The sequence below is a fragment of the Bombus vosnesenskii genome, unplaced genomic scaffold, assembly GCF_011952255.1.
Source record: "Bombus vosnesenskii isolate JDL3184/JDL3185 unplaced genomic scaffold, Bvos_JDL3184-5_v1.1 scf7180000013270, whole genome shotgun sequence".
NCBI classification, from domain to species: Eukaryota; Metazoa; Arthropoda; class Insecta; order Hymenoptera; family Apidae; genus Bombus; species Bombus vosnesenskii.
Genome location: NW_022882928.1, coordinates 2,089,615 through 2,110,693, shown reverse-complemented (window position 1 = coordinate 2,110,693; position 21,079 = coordinate 2,089,615). Strand labels below are relative to the sequence as shown.

General features: G+C 46.4%; 1 protein-coding gene across 3 annotated transcripts in view; it reads right to left on the bottom strand.

Moving 5' to 3' along the window:
• The window catches only part of LOC117231079 (nephrin-like), a 252,587-nt gene that overhangs the window by 65,351 nt on the left and 166,157 nt on the right, over positions 1 to 21,079 (bottom strand). For 2 of the 3 annotated variants that reach the window (XM_033489156.1, XM_033489155.1), the window contains exon 3: positions 9,841 to 10,052. The exons of the other annotated variant lie outside the window; for it this stretch is intronic. In XM_033489156.1, coding sequence (XP_033345047.1) covers positions 9,841 to 10,052 — 212 coding nt within the window. The remainder of the gene's footprint in view (positions 1 to 9,840; positions 10,053 to 21,079) is intronic. 3 annotated transcript variants of the gene reach the window in all.

Genomic DNA, 21,079 nt, shown 5'->3' with positions numbered 1-21,079 from the left:
ATTGCAGTTGATAATTTGAGGATATAAAAGCCATATAGAACCGGTCGAGCAACGCGGCGATGAACAAAAAGGCCGATGATCATTGGCGAGCATGGAACAGACGACAGGTTTCGATGAAGAGCGGATCAGAGGACGGAAGAATTTCGAACGGTAACGTGGCGTTCGAGCGGAGACAGAGTTGGATGCGTTCTCGTAGAAGACGGTATCCTCGGTGAAATATTCGTCGACAGCAGTACGGCGAAGAAAATTTTGTGTACTTATTGAGTTATGTACCCGCTCCACGTTCGTCGGATGTATCGGGCCAATTTAGGCGTCTGCAGTCAGATCGCCGCGTAGGAGGGACTGAAACGGGGCCAGAACGGGGCGGAACATGGAAGAGCCGATTTCTACGTCAATATTTGCGAAACATTACGCTACGACGACGTAGCATATATTCGTCAACCGACACACGTACGAATCTCGATGTGCCGGCGCATCCGCGAGCCTCGCCTGCCTTCCGGAACAACTTTCTCTCCAGTCGATGCAACAACGAATCGCGCATTCCGCATTATCGAATCACGAGCTGTGGCTAGAATCCGTCCGATAAAATCTGCATTCCGTCTGGTATTCGTGCGCGATGCGTTCCGACGTACCGATCGTTCGTGATAATCCTACGATGACCACCGCTACGAACCAGTTTCTCGATCGACGTTCAACCCCCGTCAATGACGGTTCCGGTTGATCGATCGAAATTTTCTAATCCTGTACCGAGAAATCAATATTCGAACGAGCGATCGATAATGTTCTTTAATCTCGAGATTGGATCATTTTTTCCGTCGATCGAAGAGCCTATGTACCTGGTTGCGCGATCGATTCTCGACGATCAATGACGGCCATTAATCTTCGGGACATTCATTTAACTGCAGAAGGGTTTCTTCCCCCTCGTTCAATTTCCCACTAATTACATTCGTATTCGAGAGCGGAACTGGTCGTGGCACCGGTTACAGCGGGGAAGCAGTTGCAAGTACGGCCAAACAGGTGGCAATACTCACACTTGGGAGTCACACGGGTCTTCTCGTGGGAAACTAACGTGATTACCGGTCGTTTTTGGCTACCCACGTATGCTTCAAGCAACCGATGCACCGAATGTCGATTCCATTTTGTCGCTGGCCTCCTTCTTTCGATTACGCGACACATCCCTTGCCGACCTAACTGCTCGATAACATCGACTCTGTGGACTATACGGCGAACCACCAGCTACACCGTTTTCACGCGGAACTCTCGCAAATACACCGACTAATTGCACGCTGCTTTTTCTCCTGTTTGCAATTATCTGTTTCTGCAGAATCGGCGCAGCTTAACGAAGCTTTAAGGAAACGAAAGAGTTAGGATCAAGATACAAATTAGGATCAAGATGCGATTAGCCGCAATCTCGTCTATTTAATTCGGCCGGATAACGAGATTTCACGCTCCGAATAGAATTCTTTTTAACTACAACGCGCAAAAGCTTCTCGAAATGGAGCAATCGCTGTTTCTTCGCGAACCTGAAAGCTTTGAAAAGCTCTGCGAGGGATGCCCGTCTTCTATTCTGCCATCCACGAGCTCGGCTCGAAATCTGCGAGAGAAAGTTCTTGAGGAACTAGCGTCGCATTGGCGGCGGCGGCCTCCGCCGCGCCAGTACCTTCTACTTGGAATAATTCGCGTAGTTAGCGACCGGCAGTTTATCACACCGCGGGTGACAACACTCGCTCGTTCTAACGCTCTGTTAGCCCGCAAGCCTGTTGTCGGCACATACATAGTTCAGCAAGCGGGAACCAAGATCGCGCGGAGTGCGAAGTAAGCGTCGGCTTGGAAGGAGTCCTCCGAATGCTCCGGAAATCGAGCATGGGCTGCATTCCTGTAAAACTACTTCTCCTAAATATCGGCGTTCCTCGCTGATTCCATCCCTTTATCCCCTGGATGCTGCTTCTTTTCACTTAACCAGTCACGACGTACTATAATAGAGTTAAGAGTACATCCTCCGAGATTCGCGTTCTTTTTCAACAAAGCAATTAAGAAACGACATACTTTATCGAGGTAGCTGCTTTGAAGAAGTTTCCCAGCAACTGGAAATAAATAACGACACGTTTTTTGTTCGAATTTGCCAACCTTTAAATTTATTCGATTAAAGGCGCACTCGTACGGTCAATCTACATTTTTGAATTGCCCGCATAGGAATTGGATAATTACGTGCCACCAGACAATCATATTTTTTCGACGTTGCTCGTCCTTTTTCAACCGGGCAAAATCATAAAACGGTTTGTAATTTTTCGTAGCTTTTGCCGTGCACGCACGGCTCTTCTTCCAGCTTTAATCTTTTTACCCGAGATAGCAGAGAGTATATTTTCTAGGATTTAAGATGTCTTTTCCTTTATTGCACAGTTGTAGCTGCAGTTGTTCTAGCGAACGATCGTCGATCTTCCAGGTTTCTACCTCTCTCTCTCTCTCTCTCTCTCTCTGCCTTTTTCTTTCTTTCTGTTTCTCTCTCTTTCCCTCTGCCAGACCACATTACGATCCAGCCAGCACATATTTAAAGTCGTCCAAAAATTTAGAGAGGTCCAAAAATTTTAATCGTATAATCTCGTTGGCTCGTGGAAAATTCTCTCGGATGGCGGTGCAAGTTTTGTACCAAGTATCTCGTCGTAGATTCTCTCGTGTATTCGGAAATTCAAGGTGTTGTTCGGATTTGCTGATAATCTGGTACAACGCGATGGCGAAGCACTTAAACGCCGTAGTCGGACGTTGAATAAATTTGCCGGGAACCCTGTCGCGCCAGCAGCATCTTTCCAATTTCGCCGTGGGAGATGCAGGCTCTGGAGGCAACGGAGAAGTGCGAAGGCCTCGGTGAAAATCGTGGTGCGCGAGAGCGGATTTATGCCGGTCATAAATTCATACGACTTCGCGGACCGTTTTTCCGATCTCGGACCCCGTTTTGCCAGCCCCTTTCCAACTCATCGTCCCTTTACCCTCGGCCCTCGGCCAAGCCAACATTCACACCTTTTTACCCTTGTCGCATTCCGTACGAGCTCGCCCATCTTGTCGCATTTTCATTCCGCCGACTATTTCGCCGGTAGTGCGACTCCTTGCGCGACCGCGATGGAAATTTCGATCGTTCGGCTGTCCACAGTCTTTTGTGATCGTGAAAGGCAAATGCTATCTCGGTCTCTCTTTTTCTCTTCTTCTTTATTCTTCCTTTAACTCTCTTCTTCTCCTTTTTTATTTGTTCCTTTATTTCAGTCTGGCTTCTCCTTTTGCTCGTTGTGTAGCGATGCCGGTTCGCTGGAAGAAAGAACGCGAACACGCGTATAATCGCCGGTTTAATTCGATTTGCCAGTGGCCTCGCCGGTGGAGCATTAGCAATGCCGCGGAACCGAGGGCCGGATTATCGAAAGCGAGTAGAAAAGCGAAGAGTACTGCAGAAAGGAGAAGTACTCGCGATTCAATTTATACGGTTCGCAAGAGGACAACGGACGTGGGGGTTAATTATCCTCGCCACGGAGAGGCTCGATTATGTACAGCTATCCGGTGGCCGATAGCGCGCAACCAACTTTTTTCCCTTGCAGGCCTCCTCCTTCTTTTTCTTTTACCTTCTCTCTCTTTCTCTTTTTCGCCCGCTCTTCTCTTACTATTTTTCCCCATTAGTCGGCGCGTAGCACATAACCCTACACCTGCACCGGCTGGGAAAAGGGTTGCCGACCTCGGTACAAACTCCCATAGTACGTGCAGAGGAGCGTATGCGCACGAGTAAAAGCCCGGAAAAAATTGCTGCTCAACGCTTTTCAAGTGAAATTGCTGCTTGTTGGAATAAAGAAGAGTTATTTAACGAGTCATCGATGCGCGCTTCTTCTCGTCCTGGGTCTTTTCAATTTCGAGATCATTCCGATATCGACTGGCTTCCCTCTCGACCGATGCAACGCTCGCTTCGTCCTTAAATCAACTATTTTACGAAATCGCTTTCGAATTTCGTTCGCTCGGCAAGCTGCCTCTCCGAAACGATTTCGTTTCGTTTCCGATATTTGCCCTTGACATAAGGATCGACTTTTTAGCGGGCGAAGCTGAACGACGAACATTTAGTGCACGGTTTCGTTAGACCATGACGTTAAGAGGTAATCGCGTCGTAGATCGAATAGATATCGATTGGGGAAAAACGTCGAGACAATTTTCCGCGTGGCGAATGCAAACAGAGACTTTTCGAGAGGAAACGTTAATACAACCGGAAGGAGGCGCGGTGAAATACAGTCGGAAGAAATAAAACGAAACGTAGCAGTAGCAAAGTAGCGAAACGGTCGAGCAAAGAAAGAAAAATAAAAGGTGGAAGGTTAGAGAAGGGGGATGAAAAAGAATGACGAAGAAAAGGAGACAAGAAGCGCGAAAGAGAGGGAGGTTAATTAAGGGAAAATTTAACGACGGGGTTTGTCCAGCCCAGTCCATTTCTATGCGCAGTTCTTCCCCCTTTCCTTTTCCCTCGACCGACTTTGACTCGAGTTAACGTAGAAAGTTTCGCGTGGATTTTTGAAATTCTAATTCGACCACCTAATCTGCTCGATCCTTCCTATTCTCTCTCTCTCTCTCTCGTTTTCTCTATATTTCTCAGTCTTCTCCGATGACGAAGACGATGGTTTGACACGAATTCGTGAATACGCGAGACCGGGACTTTCGCAAAAACGACAGACTCGCAGTAGCTAACTGGGGGAAACGAAAGGAGAGCGCGTAAGCGTTAGTGCGCTCACGAGCACGCACACTGCTACTGGAGAAACCAAGGGAGAAAAGCTGTTTCACCCTCTCTTGATTCCCTGCACCCACGCAGGGACAGACACGACGATACGTTCGCGTATACGGATCGTTTCAAAATGTTCGTACTCGCCGCGAGAGGCTGCTTTCACCAGAGAATAGAACGATTTTCCATGTGGTTAACGCGTTCAAAAAAAAAAAAAAAAAAAATAGAAAAAGAAAGGAAGCTTCTCTTGTTTTCCGGTTCTCGAAGTTTTTGAAAGCGCGGAGCAAGCCACCCTTTTCACGCTCGTCTCTTTCCCTCGAGTGAAATTCCGCAACGACTGAGAATCGCTCGAGACACCCTGTACGTCGCGAGCGTACGCACGCACACAGCCACCATCCAGCTATAGAAGCAGAACTAATTGCGCTGTATTTAATTAAGCCGCGGATTATTTCCTTAACGAGGGCAGATCTCTATTCTTCCTTCCTACCACTTCAGCAGCAGGCTTCGCTTCCATCTTTTACAATTTTCCATCTCCACCCCTGCGCTCGCGGCTGGAGGAATAGATCTCGGAGATCCACGGTTTCTCTCGTTCGACAACTTGCCGGGTTTTCTTGTTTCTCTCTCTTTATCTTTCTATTCGTCTCTCTCTCTCTCGCTTCTTCTTACGCCAGAACATCCGTCTGCGGCGTCAACACATACCATGGTCGCTATCACCGCCACGGCCACAGACACCTTTCCGCCCAGCAAAAACAAAGACCTTCCGGCACACATGACGCCCGATTCCGCGTTCCCTGTTTTCTTGTCGAGAAATTTGCCATCCGTGTGCGTGCGATCGATTGTTTTTTTTTTTCGTCGTTGTTTCTAGATCACTCGACTCCCAAAGATAACAGCTTTTACGTTCCGATTCGATCGGCCGATGGCGTTTACACTTCAACGATCGACGCGCTCTTCGTGTTTCCACGTTTTTTCGTCTCGTTCCCGTCAGCTTATCTCTGCGTAAAGTTATACCGATATTAAGTCGTACACATATCATCAACCTTCATCACCGAAAGGTGGCGGATAAGTTAAGTTTCCGTGTCAACTTTTTATCGTGTCGTTCACCGAGATCGAAGATCAGCTTGACTCGCTCAACTTAAGGAGCTTACTTTCGGGCCTTAGCCACCGTGTGAGTACCGAGTGGTAGGAGATAAGTCTCGACGTGTGTTTCCAAGCGGCTTAACGCGTCCATTTACCTGCCATACGTGTTTTTCATCCGTAAATAAACAAACGTACGAGAGAATCAATTAAAACCGATCGTCAAACTTTTTGAAAGCTGCACGCGCTTTTTTCTCGCTATTCATCGACTCATGGATCGGATGGCATAGAATCTGTTTTTGCGATGGAAACGATATTTGGCGTTGTTCGTGGGAAGCCGTACGCGACAGTTTCATGTCGCTCGTGACCGCCCTAATGGAAAATTGCGCTTAGCGTAAGAACATTCTTTCGTTTCTTTAATACCAGCTTACAACGCAGCGATGCAATTTGCAGACTAAGTTACACCTTGAGTGGCTTTTGCCTCCATCTCGACTCTTTTTGTTCGGTTTCCGCAGCGCGGTTAAAAAAAGCACGAGGAAACGTTGTCAGCGAATTATCATAGTTCTTGCCTTACTATACCGCAAATCGTAATAAACAACTGTCGTACGTTTGGTCGCGCGATTCCTAACTTTTTTTCAGAATTTTTACGATTCCTTGTAGGCGACTACGAACGCGGCTGCGATCCCGTAGAATCGAATTTTAGCAGACTCGCGTGTGTTTGTTTCCGTGACGTTTACAGCTGGAAATAAAAGAACGAATAAAACGATACGCGTTGCGCGGCAATCGGAAAACTAATATTCGCGTACCGGGAATCTGTTCCCGGAGATTCATTAAACTCTCGGGCAGTCCGCCGTCTCTTGACTGCCCCGTCCCACCTGCGCCGTATTTTTATCCCTTCGTTTCCGAAATGGACGAGTCAGAGAAGTGTGAGCTACTCGATTTTCGCACGGCAACGAAAGCGTTGATCCACCGCGCGGAAAAAGAAACAATAGCACGCGCCAGAGGGAAATTCGATACAGGCCAACAAGTAACTCTTCGCTTTCCTCTGTTCGAGGAAAAAGTCCGAGGTCGGAGTATACAAGGATACGCATATCGGCGTCGGGTATCATCGGAAATGGGCGGAGAGTGGAAGCAGGATATGAAAGAAAGGGAAATGACCGATAAAAACGTAGGTCGAGGGACCAGGGGCAGCGGAAGGACGCCTGTTACGAGGGAAAATCCAGTGGATGGACGCAATCTAGGAACTCTTGGGAACCAATCTCCTCTGATGAAAATACCTTGCTCAAAGCGGACGGTTTTCCAGCCGGGCAAAATTTCTTCCGTGACTCTTTTTTAGAATATCGCGCGCATCCAACCATCGCGCGTCCCGCTCTTTCGGCCAGCTGCATCTACGAAAATTTTCTACGATCCGTGCATTCAGCATAGGAAAATCATCGAAAGACATCGCGTTACGTTTCTTCCTGGAAGATGCGCGCGTAGCTGAACGCGTGTAAAAACGCAGAAATCCGAACGGATAAAGATCGAGCAATTCCCCGTTAGCCCGAAGGTTTTCTCGGAATCTGCACTGCGACATTTATACCATTCTCGCCCCCTTCTTGCATTTTTCTACTTCTCTTCATCGCTACCTCTTCTTCATTCCTACTCTCTTTTCCATCGCTTGGCTCTCTCTCTCTCTCTCTCTCTCTCTCTCTTTCTCTGTCGCTTTTTCTCGTCTTCGTTTGCTTTCTAACTTTCGATCGATGAGTTAGAAACGGAAGAAGGTACGGGATTGCGGCGAAAGATGGATTCCGGTATCGAAGGATCGGTGCCAGGATTTTCCAGGTTATATTCCTGCCGCGAGCTATATGGAATATCCCGAGATTCGAAGGTACTTCACTAGCGACTGCTTTGAAGAGCATCCATGAAAGTTACACTTTCGTATCTTGTGGACTTTATGATCGACCGCGACGCATACTTGCTCGATTCCTTTCGCTCCTGAAAACCTGTCCAGTTCCTGTACAGAATTTATTTCCAGAATTATCGTCTCTCTTCTCCCTCGATCCTGTCCTTTTCATCGATAGCACGTTCCGTTCGCTTTTGGATTTTTCACAGACGAAACCGTCAAACAACCGGACACGAGGAATATCTTCGTCTCGAGAGACTTTCAACGGTTTTCAATTCCGATAGTCTCTGCTCGTGATCACGTTACCAGGATTAAAAGAAAAAGCGTAAACAGCAGAGATTGCCAATGAGAGATCCACGTGGCTGACGATAGAGCCACGGAATACGGAACGGAGTCTAGCACGGAGTCGGAGCAAGGGTTGCGCGTCTTCGATTGGCTCATGAATTTTTCAACAGTCGCCATTTGTTTGATCAGACTTAGAGCCCGCTGAGAACTGCACTTTTCACTCGACGTCGAGAGTAACGGGGCGACGCGAAGCGCGCGCTTCGTAAGTGGAGCATGTGTTTGTTCGCGTACCATGGAAATGCGAGAATATCTTCGGAAGAAGAACGACGTGAACGCGTTAGCCGTAACGCGAAATTGTAATCTTGCGCCTGATTCCCGATCGATTCCATCGCTCGAACGTATATTTGTTAGTATTATTATATATTTCGTATTGCACGTACGTATACAATATATCAGAGCTGCGTGTAGGCACCTTTGTAGTTCGGCTTCGTTTCCTTCGGAGTTTCCATTCTTCAATTTCGACGCTTTTCGGAATCGTAAAAGATCGTAGAGAAGCTTCATTTTTCCTCTTGCACTTTATTTTCTTCTTTTTTACCGATATTCCTTTTCTCATCGTTCTGCTATTGTTGGGATTAGCTTCTTCAACAGCTATTCTCGCATCGTGATTTTATTATCGAAGTTTTCTTTCCGAAAATCTGATCCTCGAGTCTCAAATTTCATTACACGCAGCGTCACCCTACGAACGTACGGCCGAAAGGAAACCCACTGAGTGATAGATTATTTCCGATCAGTGATCGAGCTTGAACTCGCTATCCACAGAAGTAATTGGAACCGGAAGAGAGTCTCCAGAAGCGTCCACAGTGGCGAGGTAGTCGGTAGAAATGATTTTGAGGAAAGTGACCACCGGTGACCATTGATTGACCACACAGTGAACGCTGTTCGCGTCAGGTAATTGGCCCAAGCGGTAGATTTTCGTAGTGTAAGCTGGCTTTGACGCCCGTAAAAATCCAAGGACCGTGAATTAGGTCAGAATACCAGTCGTGAAAAATGCACGTGTACCTGTTCCATTCGCGAATTTCGCCAAGAAATGAAATTAATGAAGTTTAAACTTGGTTCTTGACAAGTAACTTACTTCCTAGCATTTTCGTGCTCGAGTCGAATATTTTTAAACCAAGTACAGAAATATCCGCAATTGTTTTTAATTCGTGTCAGTATTAAATTTAGATTCGTACTTGTGCGATATATATAACCTGTCGAGAATGCTACTTCGTCTAATCCTTTTAATATTAAGCAGAGAATTAATAAATTAATAAATCAGTCGGGTGTCTAGACGAGCGAATCGATACAAATACGAGAAGGGTCCTCTTTACAAGTATACTTTAACCTGGGTTCAACCGCTATTGAAAGGATAGAATGCCTGCTGGGTATCGATACACCAATTGGCGTTGCTACCGGATGTTCTAGTTTACGACACGACAGTCGAGATTGCCATACATATTTGGTCTCATTGAAAATGAAGAAATACGTATGTACCTTCTTCTTCGCAGACCTGCCGTGATCATCGACTTTTTCTCCTTTTCTCCCTTTTTTTTTTCTTTTTACACATTGCTTTTTCGTCTGTAATACGTCGTTCGAGGGTCCTTTTCAACGACCCGCTAAATTTGTTTGACATCAGAAATTACGCCGCGCCTTTCACCGGCTCCTAAAGGCGCCGCTTTGATCTTGATCAAACTCTTTCGTCGCTTGCTGCCGCCTTTAGCAACAAAAATGGTATTTCGGACATAGAAAAATATGTACTCTACGTGAACTCGAACGAATCAATCGCGTTCCATTGAAATATTGAAAATGGTAACGAAAGACTTACCGATGACGGTGAGGTTGTATCGGAAGCTACGTGTTTGTCCCTTGCGGAAGTCGACTCTGCACCTGTAAGTGGCCGCGTCATGCCTCTTGATATCCTCGATCACGAGGACCGCAGGACTCGGGAATGCCGTGCGGAAGTATGCTCGCGGTCCAAACACCCCGGAATCCGAGGAGTGTTGCGCTTTGGTCACCGGCTTCTCTCTGGCATCGATCCTACAACGAGTAAAAAAGAATCCCCGGAGATCAATAACAAGCCGACCCCGTTTGTTTAGCGTTCGACCGATATAATCACCGCGTCGCTTCGAACAATGAAAATCGCGTGTTTGCCAGGTGGAAATCGACACTGAAATTTATTGGAATATCGTAAGTGCTTAACGTAATACATACGCGATTCGCATTTATCGAAGCTCGGTGGTAATGACAAGGGGCAAGGGGGAAAGGGAGGGATCGGTAATGCTCGGTAAGTAGTTGGAGTGTTCAAAATATAATAATCGTTATTGCTCGCGTATATTTGTTTGTAATCTGTCGCGATCAATGACGCTCGTATTCCACGCTATTTCATCGACTTGAACGTGTTTTTCCACTGTAATGCAAAAACGTATTGCCCTTAAAAATATAGCGAGAAACTAGAGAAATTTTAGCCTTTAATCAAGGTCGGAGGTTGGTTTTATCTTTCTAGTGGCACGTTCAGTGCAGATAGAGAAGCGTTTGATGGAAAGCGGCCGATAGTGTCGGAGAGAAGGAAAAGAGATACTCGATATAGGATGGTTCGCATTCCTAGAGCCTTTTGAATGGAACCGTGGAAAGTTCTTGTCGGACCGCTTTGTCTTTGTCGTTTCTGTTTCTCGCCCATTCTCTTGCTAGCTGGCCGTAGCGTTTTTTTCTACGCTGGGACGCCCGACTTGCACGTGGAATGGCAAGAATTCGCGGAACGGCCTGCGGTATTCGATATGTATGTAGGAAACGATCGCAATTTCTAGCCAATGAAATTCGAGTGGAGCGTGCAGGTTTCATTGTAAGAGGCCCGGTTGGTACAGAGAGAAACGAATGGAAAGGACAGAGGTGGAACGTGGTCCGAATCAGCCGAAAAAGTCTTTTCCATTGCGATTCATTGAGGCAGGCGGTGGTCGCCGAACGCCAGCCACTGACCGCGGCCATTATTACTCACCTACTAGAGAATGTAATTATTTCAAATCGATAAAATAATTATCGTCGGTCGAGAGTACAACGTGCGGCCGACTAGAGATAACGCAATTAAACCAATGCTGTATTGTTTGATATTTCGTGTACGCGGATATCTCACATTTCCGATTTGCAGCTTTCACACGCGGATAGAGGAAAAACTACCGTGGCAAAATCAATTACGCCAAATCAAATCGTTCTAATATATGTACGTAACTATCGATACGCGACGCGTATCCAATTATACATTTTCGACGTTTTTCAGACCTTTTCCCAACCAGTTATTTACCTTAGCATACGGAAATTGGTCTCGACCAAAGAGTATCGATATCACTGGCGGAGCAACACAGTGTAATCTTTAACGAACTGCTGGACATGGCGGAGGAAACAGTTCAGAGTTATTGTTCTTGCTGCGTACACTCGCGGACGATGTTTAACGCGACACAGAAACCGTTTACCTTTCCTTAAAGCTATCATTTGAAGCGACGCGAGTCAACCGAACACCGGCTAGTGTTGATTTTATCCCTTACTCGACCGGATTCTTTTTACTCCCCCTTCAACGATACTCTACTAACAACAACGACAGCGCGCAATAACGACGATAACACGTCGCGCCACGAGAATGTTCCCGTCGAAGAAAATCCACCAAGTTTTTGCTCTATAAAATGTCCATTCGACATAGTTTCTCAATTCGTTATTACGATGACGAGAGGTTACGATTCGCGGCATATTCTTGCTCATTACGCGCGAATAATTATTACGAGCTACGGAATGTTCGCGCGATTGTACGTCGCTCGAAGACTTGAAATTTCAAGCTGTATCATGTCTGAAACGAGATTCGTTTACTCGGTAAGCTCGGATACGCGATTTCATTTTTCTTTGGCACATTATGCGACGTTGAGGATCGAGCGATAAACTCGTCGTTAATGTACTCGTTGACACGGCAAATGTCTGAGCATCATTTTTAAACATGCCGAGCAACCGTAGTCTGATAAAATTTTTCCGGTGGAGTGGCCATTTCTGGGTGACAGTCGCGCATACAAGGCGGAAGCGAATCGCGAAATAAATGATCGGTGACGAAAGACGATGGGACGGGATGGCTAAAACGGCGGAGATTGATGAACCTAGGGTGTCGTGTATCGTGAACGGATTAAAATATGGCGAAAATTTCCGCGTGTTCTGCCGTTCTCGTCGTTTCCTCACAAAAATACCGTCTCAATTACTTTTTCGCTGAAATTTCGCGATGATCGATGCGCCACATCGTACGATACATCGCTACGCGTTTACACACCGGCTTGCAAATACTTCATCGCGTACTTTAATTCCTAAAACACCTCGCGATTCCCGAAATTCTCTTTTATATGTTTTATTCGCTCGGCTTCAACGTCATTTCTGCGCACGTAGCACGGAATACGTGTTTTTAAATAAATATATTATTAATCGTTTTTCATGGCAAATTGGTAAAAGAGAGCGGCGCGCCCGTAATAAAATAACGATCGAAATAAGACGATAAAATAATACACGGCATGCACGTTTCTTCCTGCACGAACGTTTAACGATCTCCTTTAGTTTTTCTTTATCTTTTCCTTTTGGGGGTAAATTTCATAAACGTGCTTCAAGCTCCAGTCTACTGGAGCCGGTTTGAAATCCTGCAATTTTGCTGGTTAATCGTCGGTAATGTTTCGTCTTGAAAATTCAACGAAATCCTTAAACAGTTGCGTAGGACGTTAAACCGCAGTCTGACCATTTCGCTCTGTGATATTCATTAAATGAATATACCGCCGCTAAAAACGCCTGAATCGGCGCCCCTGTTATAGCGGACGATAAAAGAGATGAAAAAAATGTCAAGTGAAATACTGTTATGGAACGAAGGTTTAATGTGCCATAATTATGTAGCATTAGCCGGTACCATATAATGCATCATACAGCAATTACGAGGTCTCGCGATTCTTTGTATTTACGACGTTGCCATCTTGACTCGATCCATAAAATTAGGAACAGTCCGTTTTCTAGCTCGTACAAGCTTTTTCAACGATGTCCGAAGAGACGAGAAACGGAAAGAAAACGACGGTAAAAGAATTTGTTCCTGAAAAGTTTCTGCATTCGTCGTACAGGATTTGGAATTGGCGAACATCGGCGTTAAATCGTGCTTATTCGATTCGATCGATTTCGTTGATCGTTAGCGACGAGTCTATTATTTTTTTTATCTCGTCAAACGTATCATTAGTCGTTGTAAAAGTCTGAAATATCGTCGAACGAATTTTTACGAGATATTTCCATAGGTCGGCGCGCGAAATATTTGTCGTCAAATATTGTTTTACTCGAAATGGAAAAATCACGACCAATACGATATATCTTAATAGAATGGGGGTTTTGTTTCGAAAAATTTCCGATTAGCGGTGTGTGTAGTGTCTCGTCAACGCGTCGTCATCGTCGTCGTTGTCGTCGTCGTCGTCGTCGTCGTCGTCGTCATAGCGAATTCTTCCTTTTGATGGGATTTTCTGAGTGGGGTGGATCGTACCGATAGACAGAAGGATGAAAAACGGGGTCGAAAAATAGAGGAAATAAGAGCGCAGTGAGGGACGTTCGCAATGTCGGGTATGGGAACACGGTTAGATGCAATAAGGAAACGCGTATCTTTCTTCGTCGGGTACTCGTTACAGCGACTTTTCAGCCACTCGTCGAGTAGCTTTGCGACGCGACGGGCTGCTCGATTCACGTCGACGCGCCACCGAGTAATACGGAATCGATGTCTGTTTTATGAAACGTTTTATCTCGCCGCGCAGCCCGTTTTCCAATATTTTGCCCCTTTCTCGCTCTACCACCTCCGCGACCTTTTCCTTCGATCCCTTTCGCTGTTCCTGCGCGACCTACTTCTCCTTTTTCCTTTCTCTCATTCTCTCTCTTTTTCACCTTTGTCACTCTCCTCCACTTCGCTCTTACGTGCCGGCTACCCTTCTGTTCAGCCCTCGTCTCGTAAAAATGATACACACCCTCCGGGCGAAGGGTAAATAGCACCAGCACGAATATACGGGTCTCGGTTCCGCGATACGGATCCACTTTACAACCCGTTCTTCCGAGGTTTTTCTCGTTAATTAAGTTTCTCGACTTTGTAGCCGATAGGTTACCCCTGGCAACCGTGGTAATCCCGGTAGCTCAACTATAACGAAGTTATCAATCAGCCTGTTAACGCAGCGACATCCCACGATATCGTTCGTTCCGCGTTCGATCTAATGGCAGGAGAAATCACAGTTTCAAGCTTTCAAGATTATTGGAGAGAGTGGAAACCGCGAGTACGAGGAAAAGTTAAGATCGCGCGAGTTGATCTTTCGTCGTCGATTAAGATCGTTCGAGTGAGCGAACGAGCCACTGGGACAACGATCTATTTTCCATGCACCGCTGCGTAATTACAGAGGAAACATGCAGGTCCTTTTTCAGTATTTTGCCCCATTTACGTTACTTTTCCACCGCAAGCTTCACCGGCGTTGCTTCTTTTTGCGTGGCTCTCCGCGGTTCCCTGGCTTCGCGTTTTCCTCGTAAAAATGATGCATGTCCTCCGGGCAAAGGATAAATAGCGGCGAAATAAATGGAGACCATCCACCATTTACTTCGCTTACGTTTCCTTCAAGAATATTGTATGTCCGCTTATTTATTGCCACGCTAATTTTGTGACATTCTCGTGGAGTTGTTTTACCTCACAGAGAACATACTTTATCGTTCTGACGTCTTCGAGCTTTATAAATTTATACTTTTATCCGACCGTCTCGGGCCGTTTCTTCTCCTCCATTTTACATCTTTATTTCGTTCTGCATCTTTTCTCTTCATTTTACGACCGGCATTTTTCTATTCCCTACTCTGGACGCGTTGTTGTCACGGACGCGCGTTGTTGTTGTCACGAGGATATTCCCTTTTTAAAGAGTGGAAGAACCGTACGCGAGAGTACTGGGTGCGTGAAAAGAGAATAAAAGGTAAACCCTTTACGGTTCGTTAAAAAATGTAAAAATGATTAGAGGTGGACAATTAAAAATACTGTCAGTGATTTCCAGTCCGTTAGCCGCGCGCCACATGGCTTTTTTCCGTTTGGTATCGTGCTTTCATTTTTTATCCTCAAACTCGTTCCGCAAAAATGATAAACGATGTACGAGTATAGGGTAAACAACAACGATACATAGATACATACTCGTCATGCGTCTGTGTCACTATCAACGCAGTTAGCTGCTCGCTCTTCCGAAACCGCGAAGTAAAACAGTGGAAACTCGGTAACTTTACTCTACCGATCTCATCCGCTTTTGCCGGGCTTTTACTCGCGCGATCTACCACGACCGTGCACCACACGAATTTTTGTTGCGCGTCGGTCGAACCGCGGCTTTAACCTGAATTTCAAATACCACGTTCCTCTTTGCTCCTCTACGAGAAGTTTCATTTGCATTCGCGAGTTATCGGAAGATGGAAGGAATTCTTCTCGACGAGTCGTCGCGTGTCGCGTCGTTCGACGGTGAAAAGTAGGAAACGCGTGACATCGATAAATTTGAAGGAAGAACGTCTTTTTTTTTCGTTATTGCGTCCGCTTGGAATTCGGGGCCACTGGTAGCAGAGGCGAAAAGAGCATTTCGTCGAGGCAGGAATGACGAGAACGTTTGTATACGATAACTCGTATCCCAACGATTGCTATTTGTTTTCACGTTCGTGCTGTCGGCGACAATGAGTCTCGTCGAAATGGAAGTTGGTTCCGGTGAATATTTCCGGAGCTGCGTGTACGTACACGTGTGTGCGCGGCCGCGTAGTCATGCCTACGGACGGTGCGACGAATTTCAGTAGAAATAACGACATGCAGTCAGACATATCGGAACGGGACGCGTAGTTGCGACTGACGCTATCGTGACGTACTACTGCCGGCCGAGTGCTCTCTGCGTTGATCCGCGTCACTGTTCTGCCCTCCTTTTTCTCTTTCTCTCACCTCTAGGCTCGCATCTTTTTCTTCTTCCCTCTTTTCTTATTCTCTTTCATTCCACTCGTTCCTGCTTCCTTTTTTCCACAGTCGCGTCTGCTTGTTGCGCCACGATCCACCGCAAAAGTAACGGCGGAGAAATGTCGAATGAAACTTTCCGAATATCTAATAGGCCGTTTAATCTGGAAAGAAGCGCGACCATCTCGACAAATTATTAATCCGAATATTGTAGCAAGTCACGAAATCGTCTGAACGAGGATGATTACCTCGAACGGTATGCTACGTACGCACTGTACGAACAAAGAACAGGAAGTTCGTGAGAGCGGCGACGGCAACTTGTTCATACGTCGAACCTGTGGCTTATGAGCTTTAAAGCACACGTTGAACGATTGCGAAGCGCACCGGCTCCTAAGCGCGTAATTAAGACGACCTGGTCTCGATTCCCGGCTAAAGTTTCACATTCGATGAATGTATCAGAAAGAGAGAGGGAGGGAGAGAGAGAGAGACGTGTGTACGCACGGGGAATGTGGCCCGACGCGTACGTAGGTGGATGCTAACATTAACAGGGGAATAACAATACACGAGTTCACCGAAGCTCTCACGCTGCGCGTACACACGATATCACGGCGTGCAATTGCGGTCTAACTATACTTGGAACCATCCTCCTGTTCCTCATCAATCCTCTTCTAGCTCCAATTTGCTATTCCGTAATAGCGACATATTTCGAGTTGAACGTTCGCGATACGAGCTACCCATTAAATAAAAACCCATCTTCTTCTGTAGATGCGAGTTCGTGAAAAGCAAAGCTCATAAATTGAATTCTGAACAAACTACTCTCTCTCTCTTTCTCTCGGCACGAGGCGCCGCCAGAAAGCACTGAAACGGCGGTAACGACGACGACGAAGACGACGAAGCCAGCTCGACAAATATGGAGTCATCCTTTGACGAGCGAGTCGATAAGAACACGCGCCGACAAAATTTCATCAGACAATCGCTCTTCCTCTTATTACAATATTTCGTCTCGCGTTTCTGCCTGCATCGTAGCGCGCACACTCCCTTCCATCAAGTTCCTCCGCTCCGTGTAATTTTAAAAGACTCCACGTTCAACGCGTCGACGTTGATGGTTACGCGACAGAAAAGATATCCCAAAGTAACATCGAACATAGTTGTACGACGTTCACGAGCGACGACGTAAAGAGCGGCGTTTCGGTCCGACACGTTCGATTTCCACTGTAGTTTCCTTGTCCTTATAGTCGTTCTTGTGGCCAGGTCAGTCCGGTAATAGCAGGTCGATAACGAAATTCAATATTTCCACGCTAATGACCAAGCACGGTGGCGATGGTAATGGTGGGCAATTCACCCGCATGGGGCCCGTGTTAATATTTAGGGTTACTGCCCGTGAACACGCCATCCGTGTGCAACACGCACTCTCCTTTCCGAACGCTCGCTAACATCTTCGAAATTATCGAGGTTCGTCGAGAGAAAAGTAAAGTTCCTTTCGTTGGGACACGGGAACGATTACGAACGAGTTCGACTTTAAATTCGACGAAGTTGTCGAAAACCACGGTCTAGTTAATATATCATCTTTTTTTTTTACCGGCGCGGCGCTGACCCGGTACGTCACGGAGCTTTGTTTTCACGGCTAAACATTGTTATGCAGATAGGACCAGACGGCATTGTTGTTCGGGTAGACCTCAGCGCGCGACCATGAAGCTATTCTCATGATAATTTTCGAGGATTATTTTTCGTAATTTCTCATAGAATACGTTGAACATCCCCCTTGGCCGTTTTCTACAGACCCTTTAAAAAAACGAACATTCCATCCGCAAACTCATGCTCATTTTCTTTTTTATCTCCGCTCGGCATGTTCGTTTAATTTATTTACTACGAACTCCCTTATGTTGATTAGCATTTCGAATGACAATTCACGGGCAGAAAGGTAGCGCGAGAGATTTTAATAAAAATCAGGCTCGGCTAAGGTGACGAATACCAAGGATAAGAGAAATGCGCGTGAGTATTTTCCCTTCCTCTTTCGTTCTCTCCCTTCCCTCTCTGGTTAATTTAGCAGAAAAGCGAGCCGCTCGAATCCGTAATCGAATTTTCCAGGCGTTCTTCACGGATTAGACACGGCGTGCTAATAGCGGCTCGAGAGGCATTTGATTAACGCAAATAACGCCGCACCTGGCGCGTTGTTTTCTGAAGACTTTAAATTTCACACTGCTCTCCGACTGCTTGCGTCCCCTATACCCAGCAGGAGCCCTTTCAGCCATTCAAACCCTCTCGCAGGTTAAATGCTTGAAATTACTCGTTGGAAGCCGAGTGTTGGTATACAAGTACGACGCGTTGGTATATTAAAACCTATTTACATGCGGGTGGAGGAGGGTTGCTCGAACCAATCCACTTGAATTGTGTTGCGGGAGTTATATTCGCGTTTATCGCGTATCCCTCGTTCGCCACTATCTCACGCTCTCTTAACGAAAATCGTCACCTCGAATTCGCATCTTTCCGAGTATCTTACACGACGCACGATTCTAACGCGTATTTCGCCCGGTGAGAAACGGCCAGTCTCTGTAATGAGACTTGGAAGAACAATCTCGTAAAGGGTGTGTTGGCGCCAGGAACGATTAACGAGATCGACGAGCTGATTTCTATCTGCAAACGAACGGCCGTGTTCCCGGCTGCTTCGCTAACGTAAAGGGACACAGCAGGTGTAGCGCGAAGACACGACGAACGATGGTGTAGCTCGCGTCAGCTTCGATTAAAGGGACCATGGCTTAATTCGGGAAGAGCGTAGCTACAGCACGGCCGATAACAGAGACGCTAAATTCGAGGATGTGCCTCCTCGACGCGTGCCATCGGCCGTTTACATCCAGCATTATCCTATTACCAGCGATGTGTCTTGCAGAGCGACGTCGCATGCTGCACTTACGTGCATAGATTGTCTGGTGTGACGAATTGGAAAAAAGCTTGCGACGACGCGATGCCGCGCCACGATGGCAGCCGTTCGGTTCTTCGGTGGAAACTGGCAGCTCGAGGACGACGAGGAGAAGTAAGAGGCTGAGACGCGAGTTACACGTGCAACGACAATACGAGGAAAGTTCTCGAGTTTGCCTCGAGCTCGATTAAAGGGGCCGTCTCGTAGATACGGTCGATGGAAGGCTAGAAGCGTGATAACAGAGACGTTTGACCGTGCTACGTTGCTCGTCGATCGATGCGCGCAACCGAATGCCTTTACGGTCCGTTCGCTGCGTTACGCAAATTGTTGCAGTTACGCGCAACGTACGTAATGGGAAAACTCGCGCGCTACCTTACTGCATCCTCTTCGATGGATTTGTTCTTCTTTGGAATCGAGAGAAAAAGGCGCCGTATTCGCGACAGACAGCGTATACGAATCGACTCGTTTAACAATTGTATTCTTCGTCAGAACCTTTTTACGATTACGAAACGTAATTGAGTTTCGTTGCGAACGAAGGATGCTCTATTCGCTTACGTATACACGGGTTGTTACACAGATCGGGCCACATAGATTTCACGATCCCCGCTTATTTGCATGCAAATGTAAAAATGCTGGCTGTGTTGTTGACTCGTTCTTACGCGAAGTTCGCCGTATAGCCGAGAGGGATAGTTGGCAAGAGTAAAGAGAAGGAAGGAAGGACGCGGCAAGGGGAAAATTCGACGCGCGGCTTTGCGATGGAAACGAAACAGGTGCACCGAGAACACACGGTAATGAGAATCGATAATGGCAGTCAAACGAAATCGCGCCTCCGACGAGATTCCACTTTCGGCTAGACAGAAGTCAAGCCGAACCATCGACCGGGATAGCGTTTCCACGGAAAGGGTATAAATTGAACGACGATGCTCCCAACGAGATCGTTTTGATATCGTGATTCGTTTTTAGTACATCACTGGACAGTTCTGCAAGCTATAGGGATTTCGGTTTTTTGTAGCGGAAACGAGTAGCTACGCTTTCTGCTACAAAGCGACAGTTAGTTGGCTGAAGTAGACTAGCCGCTGGTCAATTTTCGTTCGTTTAACGCCCGTTAGTTGCAAACTATACGGGACTAAACACGGAGATGTAATTTTTAGAAGGAACGACGAGCTCTTACCTTTTACCATGGAAAATTTGATTCCACCGTGGACAAAGATAGACATTCGTAATTTACTTTTATTTGTAAATTCAAGCGTTCGAGATCGAACGGTTTCTAGTATTTCTAAACGAAAGAGAGGAACTCGCGGAGCTAAGCTTAGCGAGCGCACACGCGAAACGAGCGCTTCTATTTGTTCGATCATTAACGTGCAAACACAGTTTCTAGGTAATTCAAAGCTATTACCGTGTAAGTTTCATCGAAAAGGATCGATTGCAGGATATTTTTCCGGGACTGTTCGTCTCCACGTTTCCTCGGTACTATGTATCTCACGGGAACAAAAGTTGCACTATCGAGCGAGAGAAAACCGAGGCGGATGATATTCGAAATAAATTTAAACTTTTCTCGTAATTAAAACCGACCGTGCAAGGAAAGCGGATAGCAAAATACTTTGCTGCGTATCAAAGGGTGAAATGAATTTATTCCGACGACCGGTGCATCCGAGCAATTGGATTTCAGCATGGATTGATCGAGCTGCAAAACGAAAGCTGTTAGGCAAGAACGGAAACGTGCGCGTAAAAGTCGATGAAAATCGATGGAGCGGGGGGGTCAATCGAGAGACTACGGGATTAAAGAGAGCTTTTAAAAGCTCCACCCAGCTCGTCTCGCCCGTCAAGCCTTTTTACATTTTACTGTTTTACGCCGAATAATTCGGCCATAATGTAGTTTCATCGAGCATGCGAGGCGTAAGTGTGCGCGACATCCCCAGGAATCGAATATCACGGACAGCGTTTAAATTATTATGACGAATCGGGATTTGAAAGAGCGATTCGACAGGAACGACGAGTCGTTTTGGAGGATTTCACGTTCGATACGAGATACGACCAGTCGTCGAGGTTATCTTCGTTGCTCGATAAAGAAAGGTTAAAGCTCGATAGACGAACGAACGCGCACGGTATTCTTATCGCGGCTGGTCGATCGCGGAAAAGAATACACCGGGTACGAAACCGCGTGGGAGGAAGTTT